The 14933-nt window shown below is 35.8% G+C and overlaps 1 protein-coding gene across 5 annotated transcripts in view; it reads left to right on the top strand.

The window, feature by feature from the left end:
- The window catches only part of PTPRK (protein tyrosine phosphatase receptor type K), a 694658-nt gene that overhangs the window by 662724 nt on the left and 17001 nt on the right, over positions 1-14933 (top strand). For all 5 annotated transcript variants that reach the window (XM_049901316.1, XM_049901385.1, XM_049901556.1 and 2 more), the window contains exons 21-25: positions 1778-1894; positions 5899-6053; positions 8856-8991; positions 9217-9366; positions 10219-10392. In XM_049901316.1, coding sequence (XP_049757273.1) covers positions 1778-1894; positions 5899-6053; positions 8856-8991; positions 9217-9366; positions 10219-10392 — 732 coding nt within the window. The remainder of the gene's footprint in view (positions 1-1777; positions 1895-5898; positions 6054-8855; positions 8992-9216; positions 9367-10218; positions 10393-14933) is intronic.

The following is a 14933-nucleotide window of genomic DNA, read 5'->3' as shown; positions in this document are numbered from 1 at the left end:
TCTATCTGACATTTTCTTAAAAAGTTAGAAATAGAACTACCATACAACCCAGAAATCCCACTCCTCGGAATATACCCTAGAGAAATAAGAGACTTCACACAAACAGATATATGCACACCCATGTTTATTGCAGCTCTGTTTACAATAGCAAAAAGCTGGAAGCAACCAAGGTGTCCATCAACAGATGAATGGTTAAATAAATTGAGGTATAGTCACACAAAGGAATACTACGCATCAGTAAAGAACAGTGACGAATCGGTGAAACATTTCATGACATGGAGGAACCTGGAAGGCATTATGCTGAGCGAAATCAGTCAGAGGCAAAAGGACAAATATTGTATAAGACCACTATTATAAGATCTTGAGAAATAGTATAAACTGAGAAGAACACATACTTTTGTGGTTACAGGGGGGGAAGGGAGGGAGGGTGGGGGAGGGTTATTTACTGATTAGTTAGTAGATAAGAACTACTTTAGGTGAATGGAAGGACAATACTCAATACATGGAAGGTCAGCTCAACTGGACTGGACCAAAGCAAAGAAGTTTCTGGGATAAACTGAATGCTTCAAAGGTCAGCGGAGCAAGGGCAGGGGTTTGGGGACTATGGCTTAAGGGGACTTCTAAGTCAATTGGCAAAATAATTCTATTATGAAAACATCCTGCATCCCACTTTGAAATGTGGCATCTGGGGTCTTAAATGCTAACAAGCGGCCATCTAAGATGCATCAATTGGTCTCAACTCACCTGGATCAAAGGAGAATGAAGAACACCACTGTCACACGATAACTAAGAGCCCAAGAGACAGAAAGGGCCACATGAACCAGAGAATTAGATCATCCTGAGACCAGAAGAACTAGATGGTGCCCAGCCACAACCGATGACTGCCCTGACAGTAGCCCTGAGGGAGCAGGAGATCAGTGGGATGCAGACCCCAAATTCTCATAAAAAGACCAGACTTAATGGTCTGACTGAGACTAGAGGAATCCCAGTGGTCATGGTCCCCAAACCTTCTGGTGGCCCAGGACAGGAACCATTCCTGAAGACAACTCATCAGACATGAAAGGGACCAGACAATGGGTAGGAGAGAGATGATGATGAAGAGTGAGCTACTTGTATCAGGTGGACACTTGAGACTGTGTTGGCATCTCCTGTCTAGAGGGGAGATGGGAGGGTAGAGAGGGTTAGAAACTGGCAAAATTGTCACAAAAGGAGAGACTGGAAGGGCTGACTCATTAGGGGGAGTGTAAGTGGGAGTATGGAGTAAGGTGTATATAAGCTTATATGTGACAGACTGAATTGATTTGTAAACGTTCCCTTAAAGCTCAATAAAAGTTATTATAAAAAAAAATTTTAGCAGACTGCAGGAAAAACATATTTAAAAAATCAACATTAGTCTTGAATTAGCTCCTACACCTAGTACTTGCATTAAGCCTGTTACCTGCAATGACCTATACACCAACCTTTGTGCATTAATTAAATAAAAGCTCTTAGTAGAAAAATAAATAAATAAATTTATAAAAAAAAGGAATTACTTGATTTCTCACTGAGTAATAAACTTTGATTTTATACTGAACTAATTGCGCAATGAGGCTTATATTTTTTATGAGACTGATAACGCATTTTTATTTATTGCAAACATATTCTTCTATCTCATTTATGTATTTTTAAATACAAATCCTATTATTTAATTGTTATGTGAATAGTTATCACTGAAATTAAGTCATGTTGCTTTATGTGTATTATCTGTTTAGATTCATCTATTATTTTTGTCATTTAGGTAAAGTGCTATAAGTATTGGCCTGATGATACTGAAGTTTATGGTGACTTCAAAGTAACTTGTGTAGAAATGGAACCACTTGCTGAATATGTAGTTAGGACATTCACCCTGGAAAGGGTAAGTATCTTAAAACTCTATCTTAAAAATCTGTATATTGAAATTGGTTTCTCTTTTTAAAATATCTATCGGGCTTTATTTTGATGTTGTTACAAAATTCATTCATTCATTCTACAAATATTTATTTGAGAGCTTACCATTTACCAGATACATTTATAGACCATGGGACATATTAAAACCCGTGTTCTTGTGGAGCTTACAATCTATTGAGCAGAGACAGACAATAAAAAACAAGTAGATATGAAGGAACGACTCAGAAAAGGAGGGTGAGAATGGTTGCACAACTCAAAGAATTTTTAATCAGCATCACTGAACTGTACATGTAGAAACTTGAATTGGTTTATGTTTTTGCTGTGTATATTCTCAACAACAACAAAAAAATAAATAAATAGATGGGTAGATAGGCAGATGGATAACCAAGCAAGCAAATATATGCTATAAGTGGTATGGAGAAAAATAATGTTAGAAATGGAAGGAAGAAATATTGTTAAGTTAAGGTTAGGCATAGCTTACAATTTTGAAAGGATGATCAGAAAAGGACTCATTTAGAAAGTGACATGTTAGTAAAATCCTGAAGGAAGCAAGGAGTGAGTCATGGGTCATGTCCAAGGGAAGAATGTTTCCAGCAAAGGGAAGTGTCATTTTAGTGGCCTTGAGGCATGAGTATGCCTGTCACAGTAAGAAACAGCAAGAAGGCCAGAGTATGCAGAGAAGGGTGAGTGAAGGGGAAAGAAATACAAAATGAAGTCAGAGAGGTCACAGGGCCAGATAAATGAGGCCTTGTGGGCCATTATGATGACTTTTGTTTGTATTAAAAGTGAGCTGGGCAGTCACTGGAGGTTTTGAACACAGGGGTAACATGATCTGACTTTTATTTTTAACAGGATCACTCAAGTTGGTTTTGAGGAAAGACTAAAGCAGGGTGGCCCATGTAAGATTAAAGCAGGACATGGAAGCTGTGAAATAAATTGCTGTGGAAAAACTTAATAAATTTAACCACACCACACAAAAATGTAAAATTTTCTGTATCAAAATGTATTAAAAGGTGCATACGTAAAAAAGAAACTTAAGGTTATTAGTATATTTAATTCATAGTATTAATTCAAATAGACAAATAATAGACTCTCCAAAGAAGTGCAGTGGCTGACATACCTTTTAAGAATGTTTAACCTCATGTACTGATAGACCATCTTGTACTTTCAAATTAGTAGAAACCTTAAGGAAAGAATAATAATCCTCATTGCTTATAAGGATGTAGTAAGACATGTTTTCAGACGTTGATGATCACACTTAAATTGCTGTAACCAAAACCCAAACCTGTTGCTGTCAAGTCGATTTGCCTCCTTGCGACTCTGTAGGCCAGAGCAGAATTGCCCCATAGGGTTTCCAAGGAGCTGCTGGTGGATCTGAACTGAAGACCTTTTGGTTCACAGCCAAGCTGTTAATCACTGGGCCACCAGGGCACCAAATTGCTGAAAACCTCCAATAAATGAATAAAACAGTCTGTCACTGGGGGCTTTAAAATATTGATGTCCTTTGACTAAGTTTACCTTCTATGAACCTATCCTAAGGAATTTTTTTTAAATACAAAGTTTTCCTTCTAGTCTTGGAAAATTATAGATAACCATAAATGCCCAGCAATAGAGAAATAATTAAATTATTATAGACATGATATAGAAATACCATTTTTATGAATGATATTTGTAAATAATAGAAAAATGGTTATTGAAAAATATTTAGGGGAAATATTAAATGAAAAGTACCATTATGCAAAAGAACATAATTACAATTATCACAACTTATAAACTGTATAAAAATTTCTTAGATAAATCAAGTAGAATAAAATAAACAATGATATAGCAGATTTCAAAAAGAGAATCATCAAGCTTAATACATAACTAGATCCCATTACTATATAAAAAGATAATATGAAATATACATTCTTCTCTCAAATTCATAAAAGTTTTATAAAAAATCAGTCATAACTTTTTCACAAAGGAAACTTTAATATATTACAAAATGTTGAGATGTTTCTACAATTGAATAGAAAGCAAACAACAAATCACTGGCCAATACTCCCACAAATTAGCCTCTTAAAAAATCACAAAATCCTCCTTCAAATAATAGTCAATGAATGATTACCACAAAATTAAGTTATATGGTAAAGATCAATGGTTTTATATCAGAATTTACCTCAGGTAAATTTTATACCCACAAATCATTTCTGTTTAGAAAAGACAGTCTAAAATCACATGAAAAATCATACAAATTAGAAAATCTGGGGAAAAAAAGAGGAGAAAATGGAATAGGAAAAACCACAAACAAGAAATGATAAAATTAACAGTCTAGTTCCTCAAAAAGATCAACAAAGTAACTAAACCACTGTCAATCTTAAGTGAGATCCAACGAAAAGAAAATGTTAGAAAACACAAAGGGGCTATAACTACACTTATACATGCTATTAAGATAATTACAAAAGCACTATGTGCAAACTTAAAGAAATAGATTAGAGACAGATTTTCTAGCAAATAGTAAGTCCCAAAGTTTGACCCAAGAAGAGTGCGGTCCTAATTGGAATACTCTGCAGAATGGGGAGCACTTGATATTAATATCACTATAAAGATTCAGTGCAATCCTAATTGAAACATCATTGGCTTTTTATTGTTAATTTGTTTTGTTCTTTTGAACTGGAACAAAGTAGTTTTAAATTTTTGTTTGTTTCTTTTTTGGAACATGCACTGCCAGATATTAAAATTTACTGAAGTGGGAACAAGCCCCATAGGACAAGTCTGGTAAAAAAAAAAAAAAAAAAAAAAGATTAATATGGAAAAGATAAAGTAATTGTCAAAAATCAGGCCTTAAAACAATTTATGACCTTCCTCACTAGAATGACTTAACGAGAAGCAAAGAAGGTGATTTTTCCGTTTGTTGATTTCATGATGTTGAGTATTGTGGTGATTATTTGTTGAACCATGCTTTGCATAGGGTATTGTGCTGAGAACTGGAACTAAGACTAAGTATAAGACGTGATCTCTGGCTTCCAAGGTTTTGGGAATACTGATCTGTATAATAAAGAATGTAAAGATAAACTATCTTTCTAAATTTTATTTCATGTAATTTTCCTACCTTTTCTAATTGAGCAAAGGAGGTGGAAGTTGCACAAACAGCTCACAGTAGAGTTGGAATTATATAAAGTTTTTATTTTTCTACAAATGTATATTTTTAAAAATAAATTCTGTGACTCTTCATCTCGCCTCTTAAACTATGCTACCACAATCTACAGGCTTCTTTTAGCAAAACGGGAAGCAAAAAGCTGTGAAATGTGCATTTAAAGGGTTCTCTTACATTAACCCAGTGGGAGAGGGGCACAACAATGGATGTTTCACTTCTTTCATTTTGTATTTTTGTTACTATAAATAATGTGCTGTGTGCTGAATTATCTCACAGAGCTAAGAAAAATAGTTTGCCCAAAGAACATTTTAGCTGGCTGTGTATTTTCACAAACCAATCTAGAGTAGCACTATCCTGGAAAATCCCTACATGCTATGCTTCAAAACCATTTTCAACATGGATAAGCAAGGCATCAAAATTTCTTTGTGAGGTGAGAAGCTCGAAAGTTGCTTTTATACACCATTTGAGAACTCAGTGCATTGGGTCAATAGGGCAGCATTTTAGCTTCCCCATTTTTTTCCTTTTTACCTAATAATTTTGTGTGTTGTCATTCCCAGTAAGGAACAAATTGTCAAGGTAAATAAAATTTAACCAGACTTTAAGAATTGAGCAAGGCTTTTGATTTTCTTCCTTTGGCAATTGTATGACAATCAAGGTAAACTCCTAAGCCATGTCAGGTCAGAAGCCTTTCTCAGGAAAATTTTTTTTAAAAAAACGTGATCTTTGACACATTTTTTCATCACTGTCTCTGTCAAATCTAGTGCCCATGACTGTGTGTGTTTAATGGCTTTATTTTGGTCCTTTTGAAAACAGTTCTTTCCATTTTTGCACAGAGGGGATATAATGAAATCCGTGAGGTTAAACAGTTCCATTTCACTGGATGGCCTGATCATGGAGTACCATACCATGCTACAGGACTTCTTTCCTTTATCCGGCGAGTCAAGCTGTCCAACCCTCCCAGTGCTGGCCCCATCGTTGTGCATTGCAGGTGAGCAGTAATCCCAATGCTGTCAACTGTTCATAGTCAGTTTTTCTTAGAGAGTATCAAGATAAGGCTTTTAAGCATGAAAACTACTGTACGTTTGCAAAGTTCCAGCTTGCATATAGATGAGGTAAAACAGCAATAAAAGTTAGCTATACATAGGATATAAAATAGAAACTTAAGAAATAACTGCATTCATCTCAATGTATGCAGTGTTGTCCACAGTTGTGAATGTAAGAAAATCTGTCTTTTAGTGGCAATATCTGTGTTGTTTTTTATCATTTTTGAAAATCCCATATGGTATAGGATGGTAGGTTGAAATCAAGATTTCTTGCCAATTTAGTAAATTCCCAATAGAATCCTAGCTTTTAAAACTAAATTTGAGACATGCAAAGTTACTAAATGGTCTAAATTGCCCGAATTTGTACTGCGAAACAGCTATTTAAGAATTAAAAAAAAAAAAATCTATCCATCAGAGGACCTTGAAAACTACATCAGTGAAATCCAGCAAGTATATGCTAGTGAAATGTGCAGATTATATCCAGACTTTCTTTTGATTAGAAACTTCTTTTGAAACAATCATTCAGAGACACTTTAAAGCAAATTACATGGCCTCATTTTTGAGATGTGACCAGAAAAACAAGTACTGAATGTGAAAAGCTTTTTCTAAATGCTACATACCATTCTCACATACTACTCCCTCAAGCTACATAATAGGTTGTAGTTAAGCTTTTTTTTTTTTTCCTGAAAATCCAACCTATTCAGAATTTAAATAACCAAGTACAGAAGGGGAAGAAAAGGAAACAGAGAATGAAATAAAGGTAAGACATCGCTTAAGGATCAGGATACTATGTACCCTGAAAAAAAAAATCTTCAGTTCAATCCCCCTCAAGAAATCTGATGTACTTTTCAATTACTTTCCTGTCTCAAACCCTGGGAACAGTGATTGAGAAGAGATGGTAGGGGGGAAAAAGAACTAGAGATAGCCGCAAGATCTTTTGCTTAAATTTCTAAATGAACAGTGAGCTTAAGAGAAGTGACCAAATCTCTACAACAAAGAAATAATGTTAGTAGCCCATCTAAGCATTTAGAAAATGAGATAGATAGGTTTTCAATTCAGGGATTTCTTGATTTATCACAGAGGCTTACTTTCTTATGAATTGTTTGATTTAGAAATGTGCCAAGATTCTCAGACACTCTTGAAGCAGAAGTGTTATTTTTCTCTTACACTCAGGTGTCTCTCTAATTACAGAAAAGAAGGAGCCAGCTACAAAGTGAATTCCCCACCCCCCCCCCGTGAAACCAAAACTATATCCTGTTTCCTTCACTAATATATATAAAAATATATGTTTTTATTGTTGTTAGGTAGCATCGAGTGGGTTCCAACTCATAGCAACCCTGTGTACAACAGAATGAAACACTGGCCATCCTCAGAATCATTGTTATGCTTGGCAGCTACTGTGTCGACCCATCTCATTGAGGGTCTTCATCTTTTTCACTGACCATCTACCTTACCAATGTTGATGTCCTTCTCCACGGACTGGTTCCTCCTGATAACATGTCCATAGTATGTGAGACATAGTCTCTCCATCCTTGCTTCTAAGGAGCACTCTGGCTGTACTTCCAAGACAGATTTGTTTGTTCTTTTGGCAGTCCGTGGTATATTCAATATTCTTTGTCAACACCATAATTCACAGGTGTCAATTCTTCTTCGGTATTACTTGTTCGTTGTCCAGCTTTTGCATGCATATGAAGCAACTGAAAGCACCATGACTTGGGTCAAGTGCACCTTAGTCCTTAGAGTGACATCTTTGCTTTTTAACAGTTTAAAGAGATCTTTTGCAGCAGATTTGCCCAATGCAATGTGTCATTTGACTTCTTGACTGCTGCTTCTATGGGTGTTGATTGCAGATCCAAGTAAAATGAAATCCTTGACAACTGCAATCTCTTCTCCATTTATCTTGATGTTGCTCATTGGTCCAGTTGTGATTATATACATATAATTGCAGAAGCATATCCAAGGGGTAAAATAATCAACAGTATATTATGATTCGACTTCTAAATTGGATATAGTAAGACAGAAACTAACTTTGTCACCTGCTGAGAATCATATTCTGCACCTAACAGCTCTTTTTATCTTTCCTTCAGATCACTGTCCCAATACGCTTTCTACTATAGGTCTTCTTCCCTTTGATTCTTCTTTCTTCCCACCCTCACCATTAGAACCTCCCCTGAATTGTGGCTCCTCAGATATCCCACTTAAAGCTTTTGGTGTCTATGGTGTTTTTCCTTGGAACTTACAAGAGTTTCTCTGACTAAAACAGTAAGCCAGCAACTTCCCATGTTGCCAGAAGAGCCACAACTACATGCTTATAAAAGTCTTTCGGATTGAAGTTAAAGTTTAAAACATAAATCACTACTTACCCAATTCTATGACTTTGAAATTATGTGTATTAAATGTACTTAAAACAAGGCCTCTGTAAGAAAGGTATGGAACTTTCTTGAATAATGTATTATATTATTTTTAAAACAATTTGATTTTAAGTTGTGTCCTCTAATTTGAAACTCTTGTTCCAGTCCTCAGTTTACACGAAAGCAGATGCTCTACACAACGTTGTTTGTACATTGTTTACACAGTGTGTACAAATTGTGTTTCTTGCCCTTAGTTGAATCAATTTGACTTCACCTATCTGAAAGTGGAGGGCATCTTTATTAAAGTTTTAATAAAGTTATTTTTTATTGATTAAAGTTTCATAGACAATTATGTTTCCTAGAATTCTTTAAGTGTGGCTTTGAATTTTTTTTTAGTGCTGGTGCTGGACGGACTGGCTGTTATATTGTGATTGACATTATGCTGGACATGGCTGAAAGGGAGGGTGTTGTTGACATCTACAACTGTGTCAAAGCCTTAAGATCTCGTCGTATCAATATGGTCCAGACAGAGGTATGTTGATTTACCGCTAGTGTTATTTTTTTTTTCTTTTCTTTTCCTTCCAGTATATATCAAACAAAATAATAGATTCTTCTTAGTTCATCAAGTCATAGTGGAAAATACTGATTTTTTTCATTAATATTGCTATATAGAAAAAAAAATTCTCTAATCTCTGCCTTTGATGACAGAAATGTTTTATTAAAATCATTTGAATTTTTTTTTTCCTTCTTTTGGTAGGAACAGTACATTTTTATTCATGATGCCATTTTAGAAGCCTGCTTATGTGGAGAAACTGCCATACCTGTCTGTGAATTTAAAGCTGCATATTTTGATATGATTAGAATAGACTCTCAGACCAACTCTTCACATCTCAAAGATGAATTTCAGGTATTTGCTATTTCTAGGGCCTCATTTATAAGCAATTTAATAGAATTTGTTCTGGGCAGTATTCATTCTTTAAAGGAAGGTCTTTCAAGTCAAATTTATAAACTTTGACCCTGTGTTAAGTATAATACCTGTCTCTTTCATTATATGGATTATGGAGTCACTTTTGTATTAATGAGCTCATATCTGTAATATCTTAAAGGGCAAATAAGTTCAGGCTCAGGAAAGAGTATGTGGAAAAAGGTATCATAAAGTCAAATCTGGTGGTGATTTATGTGTATTTGCAACTTTTTTTTTTCATGCAGCCTTATGGATTTTGACCTTCTATGTTACTCACAATGTCATAGCTGAAGTTTATACTAAGCATTGTGTCTAAATAGCCCCAAATGTTAAAATATCCCTGAAGATGTGTGAATATGAAGTAAACAGTGGCTCTAAAACCATAATTCTTGGCCCAGCACCCTTTCCATCATGCCACAGCCTAACTCCAAATACGGAATGCCAAAAGGTTGTTACAAATGATGTAATTTCCAACTTTGGTGAAGGGTCATGATAATGGACCATCTGGATTGTCTTTTCTTTAGTTATGCAATACATTTTACAGGTAGCTATGTTATCCTGCTTCCTTTTTTCTTTTAAGAAGGGGCACTTTGAACAATGTATATTTTACTTCTTTGTTACTTCTCAGGCTTTATTAGCTTTAACTACAAAGTCCATTAGCTGGTCATAGTGGCAAATGCCATTGCTTTACACAAATCTTTCACTTTCTACTTCGCCTTCTAAATACTTGATGCATCTATGTTCTGCTATTAAATGGGTCACTGTGTTTTAACCCGGGTTCCCTTTTCTTTGTAGACCTTGAATTCAGTCACCCCTCGACTACAAGCTGAAGACTGCAGTATAGCATGCCTGCCAAGGAACCATGACAAGAATCGTTTCATGGACATGCTGCCACCTGACAGATGTCTGCCTTTTTTAATTACAATTGATGGGGAGAGCAGTAACTACATCAATGCTGCTCTTATGGACGTAAGAGACTGCCCTCTTTGTTAATGTAAAGTGCCAGGAATCCATGAAAAGCTACATAATGCAACAGAAATACTGACTAGTTTTCTTTACTGGGAAATTAAAAATGGCCTAAAAAGAAAAAACTGGAAACTTCCATTGAAGTACAGTTGTATGTTTTTTTTTTTTTTTTTTTTGCTTTAAGAGTGATTTTGGATTTCTCCTACAGTGACTCTTAGGAACTATAATTTTATAGTTTTATTGCAGTTGTGGAGCTTGATTATGAATTTTTATATTCTCTAGAGGAAATATCTGCAGGTGATATTTTTGATCTTAATTATTTTCAAAAAAGAAAATCATGTTTATCTATTTTGAATACATTTAGGAATGAATTTGAAAAATCCTTGAATGTCATATTCTACAGAAGTTGTGTTAATTTGGGAAATTTTTATCTCTGACATTTGATGTTCCAATAACTTAATTCTAACTGCTTTTCATTGACCATTAATTAATAGAGATTATTTATAGATAGGAGCTCTGGTGGTGCAGTAGGTAAGAGCTCAGCTGCTAACCAAAATTTTGGCATTTCAAATCTACCAGCCACTCCTTAGGAACGCTATGGGGCAGTTCTACTCTGTCCTAAAAAAAAAAATTTTTTTTTTTCTTATAGGGTCACTATGAGTCAGAATCAACATGATGGCCATGGGTTTAGTTTGTTCTTTTTTTTTTAATTTTTACTGTACTTTATGTGAAATTTACAATCCAAGTCAGTCTATCATACAAAAACTTATATACACCTTGCTATATACTCCTAGTTCCTCTCCCTCTAACGAGACAGCACACTCCACTGACTCACTGTTTTCATTTCCATTAAGTCAGCTCTTGACCCCCTCTGCCCTCTCATCTCTTCTCCAAACAGGAGCTGCCCACATAGTCTCATGTGTCTACCTGAGCCAAGAAGCTCACTCTTCACCAATATCATTTTCTATCCCACAGTCCAGTCCAATCCCTGTCTGAAGAGTTGGTTTTGGGAATGGTTCCTGCCTTGGGCTAACAGAAGGTCTGGGGACCATGACCTCTGGGGTCCTTATAGTCTCAGTCAGACCATTAAGTCTGGTCTTTTTACGAGAATTTGGGGTCTGCATCCCACTGCTCTCCTGCTCCCTCAGGGATTCTCTGTTGTGTTCTCTGTCAGGGTAGTCATCGGTTGTAGCCAGGCACCATCTAGTTCTTCTGGTCTCAGGCTAATGTAGTCTCTGGTTTATGTGGCCCTTTCTGTCTCTTGGGCTCATAATTACCTAGTGTCTTTGGTGTTCTTCATTCTCCTTTGCTCTAGGTGGGTTGACACCAATTGATGCATCTTAGATGGCTGCTTGCTAGCATTTAAGACCTCAGGTGCCACTCTCGTAAGTGAGATGCAGAATGTTTTCTTAATAGATTTTATTATGCCACTTGACTTAGATGTCCCCTGAAACCATGGTCCTCAAACCCCGCCCCTGCTATGCTGGCCTTCGAAGCATTCAGTTTATTCAGGAAACTTCTTTGCTTTTGGTTTACTCCAATTTGTACTGACATCTCCTGTATTGTGTGTTGTCTTTCCCTTCTCCTAAAATAGTTCTTATCTACTATCTAGTTAGTGAAAACCCCTCTTTCTCCCTCCCTCCCCGTTCTTGCAACCATCAAAGAATATTTTCTTCTCTGCTTGAACTATTTTTCGAGTTCTTAATAATAGTGGTCTCATACAATATTTGTCCATTTGCAACTGACTAATTTCACTTAGCATAATGCCTTCCAGATCCCTCCATGTTATGAAATGTTTCACGGATTCATCATTGTTCTTTATCGATGCATAGTATTCCATTGTGTGAATATACCATAATTTATTTATCCATTCATCCATTGATAGGCATCTTGGTTGCTTCCATCTTTTTGCTATTGTAAACAGTGCTCCAATGAACATGGGTGTGCATATATCAGTTCGTGTAAAGACTCTTATTTCGCTAGGATATATTCCAAGGAGTGGGATTGCTGGATCATATGGTAGTTCTATCTCTAGCTTTTTAAGGACGTGCCAAATCGATTTCCAAAGTGGTTATACTGTTTTACATTCCCACCAGCAGTGTAGAAGTGTTCCAATCTCTCCACAGCCTCTCCAACATTTATTGTTTAGTGTTTTTTGGATTACTGACAGCCTTGTTGGAGTGAGATGGAATCTCGTTGTAGTTTTGATTTGCATTTCTCTAATGACTTGATGGCAATGGGTAATGGCTAATGATCATGAGCATTTCGTCATGTATCTGTTAGCTACCTGAATGTCTTCTTTTGTGAAGTGCCTGTTCATATCCTTTGCCCATTTTTTAATTGGGTTATTTGTCTTTTTGTAGTTGAGTTTTTGCAGTATCATGTGGAATTTAGAGATCAGATGCTGATTGGAAATGTCATAGCTAAAAACTTTTTCCCAGTTTGGATAGGTAATCTTTTTACTCTTTCAGTGGAGTCTTTGGATGAGCACAGGTGCTTGATTTTTAGGAGCTCCCAGTTATCTAGTTTCTCTTCTGCATTATTAGTAATGTTTTGCATACTGTTTATGCCATGTATTAGGGCTCCTAGCATAGTTCCTATTTTTTCTTCTGTGGTCCTTATCATTTTAGATTTCATATTTAGGTCTTTGATCCATTTTGAGCTTGTTTTTGCGCATGGTGTGAGGTATGGGACTTGTTTAATTTTTACGGATGGATATCCAGTTATGCCAGCACCATTTGTTAAAAAGACTGTCTTTTCCCCTTTTAACTGACTTTGGGCCTTTGTCAAATATCAGCTGCTCATATGTGGATGGATTTATGTCTGGATTCTCAATTATGTTCCATTGGTGTATGTACCTGTTGTTGTACCAGTGCCAGGCTGTTTTGACTACCGTGGTGGTACAATAAGTTCTAAAATCAGGTAGAGTGAGGCCTCCCACTTTCTTCTTCTTTTTCAGTAATGCTTTACTTATCCAGGACCTCTGTCCCTTCCATATGAAGTTGGTGATTTGTTTTTCTATCTCATTAAAAACTGTTGTTGGAATTTGGATCGGAATTGCATTGTATCTATAGATGGCTTTTGGTAAAATAGATATTTTAACAATGCTAAGTCTTCCTATCCACAAAAAAAGGGATGTTTTTCCACTTATGTGGGTCTTTTTTGGTTTCTTGCAGCAGTGTCTTGTAGTTTTCTTTGTATAGGTCTTTTACATCCCTGGTAAGATTTATTCCTAAGTATTTTATCTTCTTGGGGGCTACCATGAATGGTATTGATTTGGTGATTTCCTCTTCAATGCTCTTTTTGTTGGAATCCAACTGATTTTTTATGTTTATCTTGTATCCCGATACTCTGCTGAACTCTTTTATTACTTTCAGTAGTTTTCTTTATGGTTTTCTGTGTATAAGATCATGTCATCTACAAATAGAGATGCTTTTACTTCTTCCTTACCTATCTGAGTGCTCTTTATTTCTTTATCTAGCCTAATTGCTCTGGCTAGGACCTCCAGCACAATGTCAAATAAGAGTGGTGATAAAGGGCATCCTTGTCTGGTTCCCAATCTCAAGGGGAATGATTTCAGACTCTCTCCGTTTAGGATGATGTCAGCTGTTGGCTTTGTATAAATGCCCTTTATTACGTTGAGGAATTTTCCTTCTATTCCTATTTCACTGAGAGTTTTTATCATGAATGGATATTGAACTTTGTCAGATGGCTTTTCTGCATCAATTGATAAGATCGTGTGGTTCTTGTCTTTTGTTTTATTTATATGATGGATTACATTGTTTTTCTAAGGTAGAACCATCCCTGCCTACCTGGTATGAATCCCACTTGGTCATGGTGAATTATTTTTTTGATACATTGTTGACTTCTATTGGCTAGAATATTGTTGAGGATTTTTACATCTAAGTTCATGAGGGATATAGGTCTGTAATATTCTTTTTTTGTGGTGTCTTTACCTGGTTTTGGTGTTGGGGACATGCTGGTTTCATAGAATGAGTTTGGGGGTATTTCGTCCTTTTCTATGCTCTGAAATACCTTTATAAAAAAAAAAAAAAAGTGGTGTTAAATCTTCTCTGAAATTTTGGTAGAACTCTGCAGTGAACCTACCCGGGCCCGGGCCTTTTTTTGGTTGGGAGTTTTTTGATTACCTTTTCAATCTCTTCTTTTGTTAAGGGTTTCTGTAGTTCTACCTCTTTGTGTTAGTTTAGGTAGGTAGTGTGTTTCCAGGAATTCATTTCTTCTAGGTTTTCAAATTTGTTAGAGTACAATTTTTCATAGTAATGTGATATGATTCTTTTAATTTCATTTCGGTCTGTTGCAATATCGCTCATCTCATTTCTTACTCGGATTATTTGTTTCCTTTCCTGTTTTTCTTTTGTCAGTTTGGCCAATGGTTTATCAAGTTTCTTAATTTTTTTCAAAGACCCAGCTTTTGGTCTTCTTAATTCTTTCAATTGTTTTTCTGCTTTGTATTTCATTTAATTCTGTTCTAATTTGTGGTATTTGCTTTCTTCTAGTGCCTGAGGGTTTCTTTTGTTGCTATG

The sequence above is a fragment of the Elephas maximus genome, chromosome 1 (genome assembly GCF_024166365.1).
Source record: "Elephas maximus indicus isolate mEleMax1 chromosome 1, mEleMax1 primary haplotype, whole genome shotgun sequence".
In the NCBI taxonomy this organism is placed as follows: domain Eukaryota; kingdom Metazoa; phylum Chordata; class Mammalia; order Proboscidea; family Elephantidae; genus Elephas; species Elephas maximus.
This window is presented reverse-complemented; position numbering and strand designations above follow the sequence as displayed.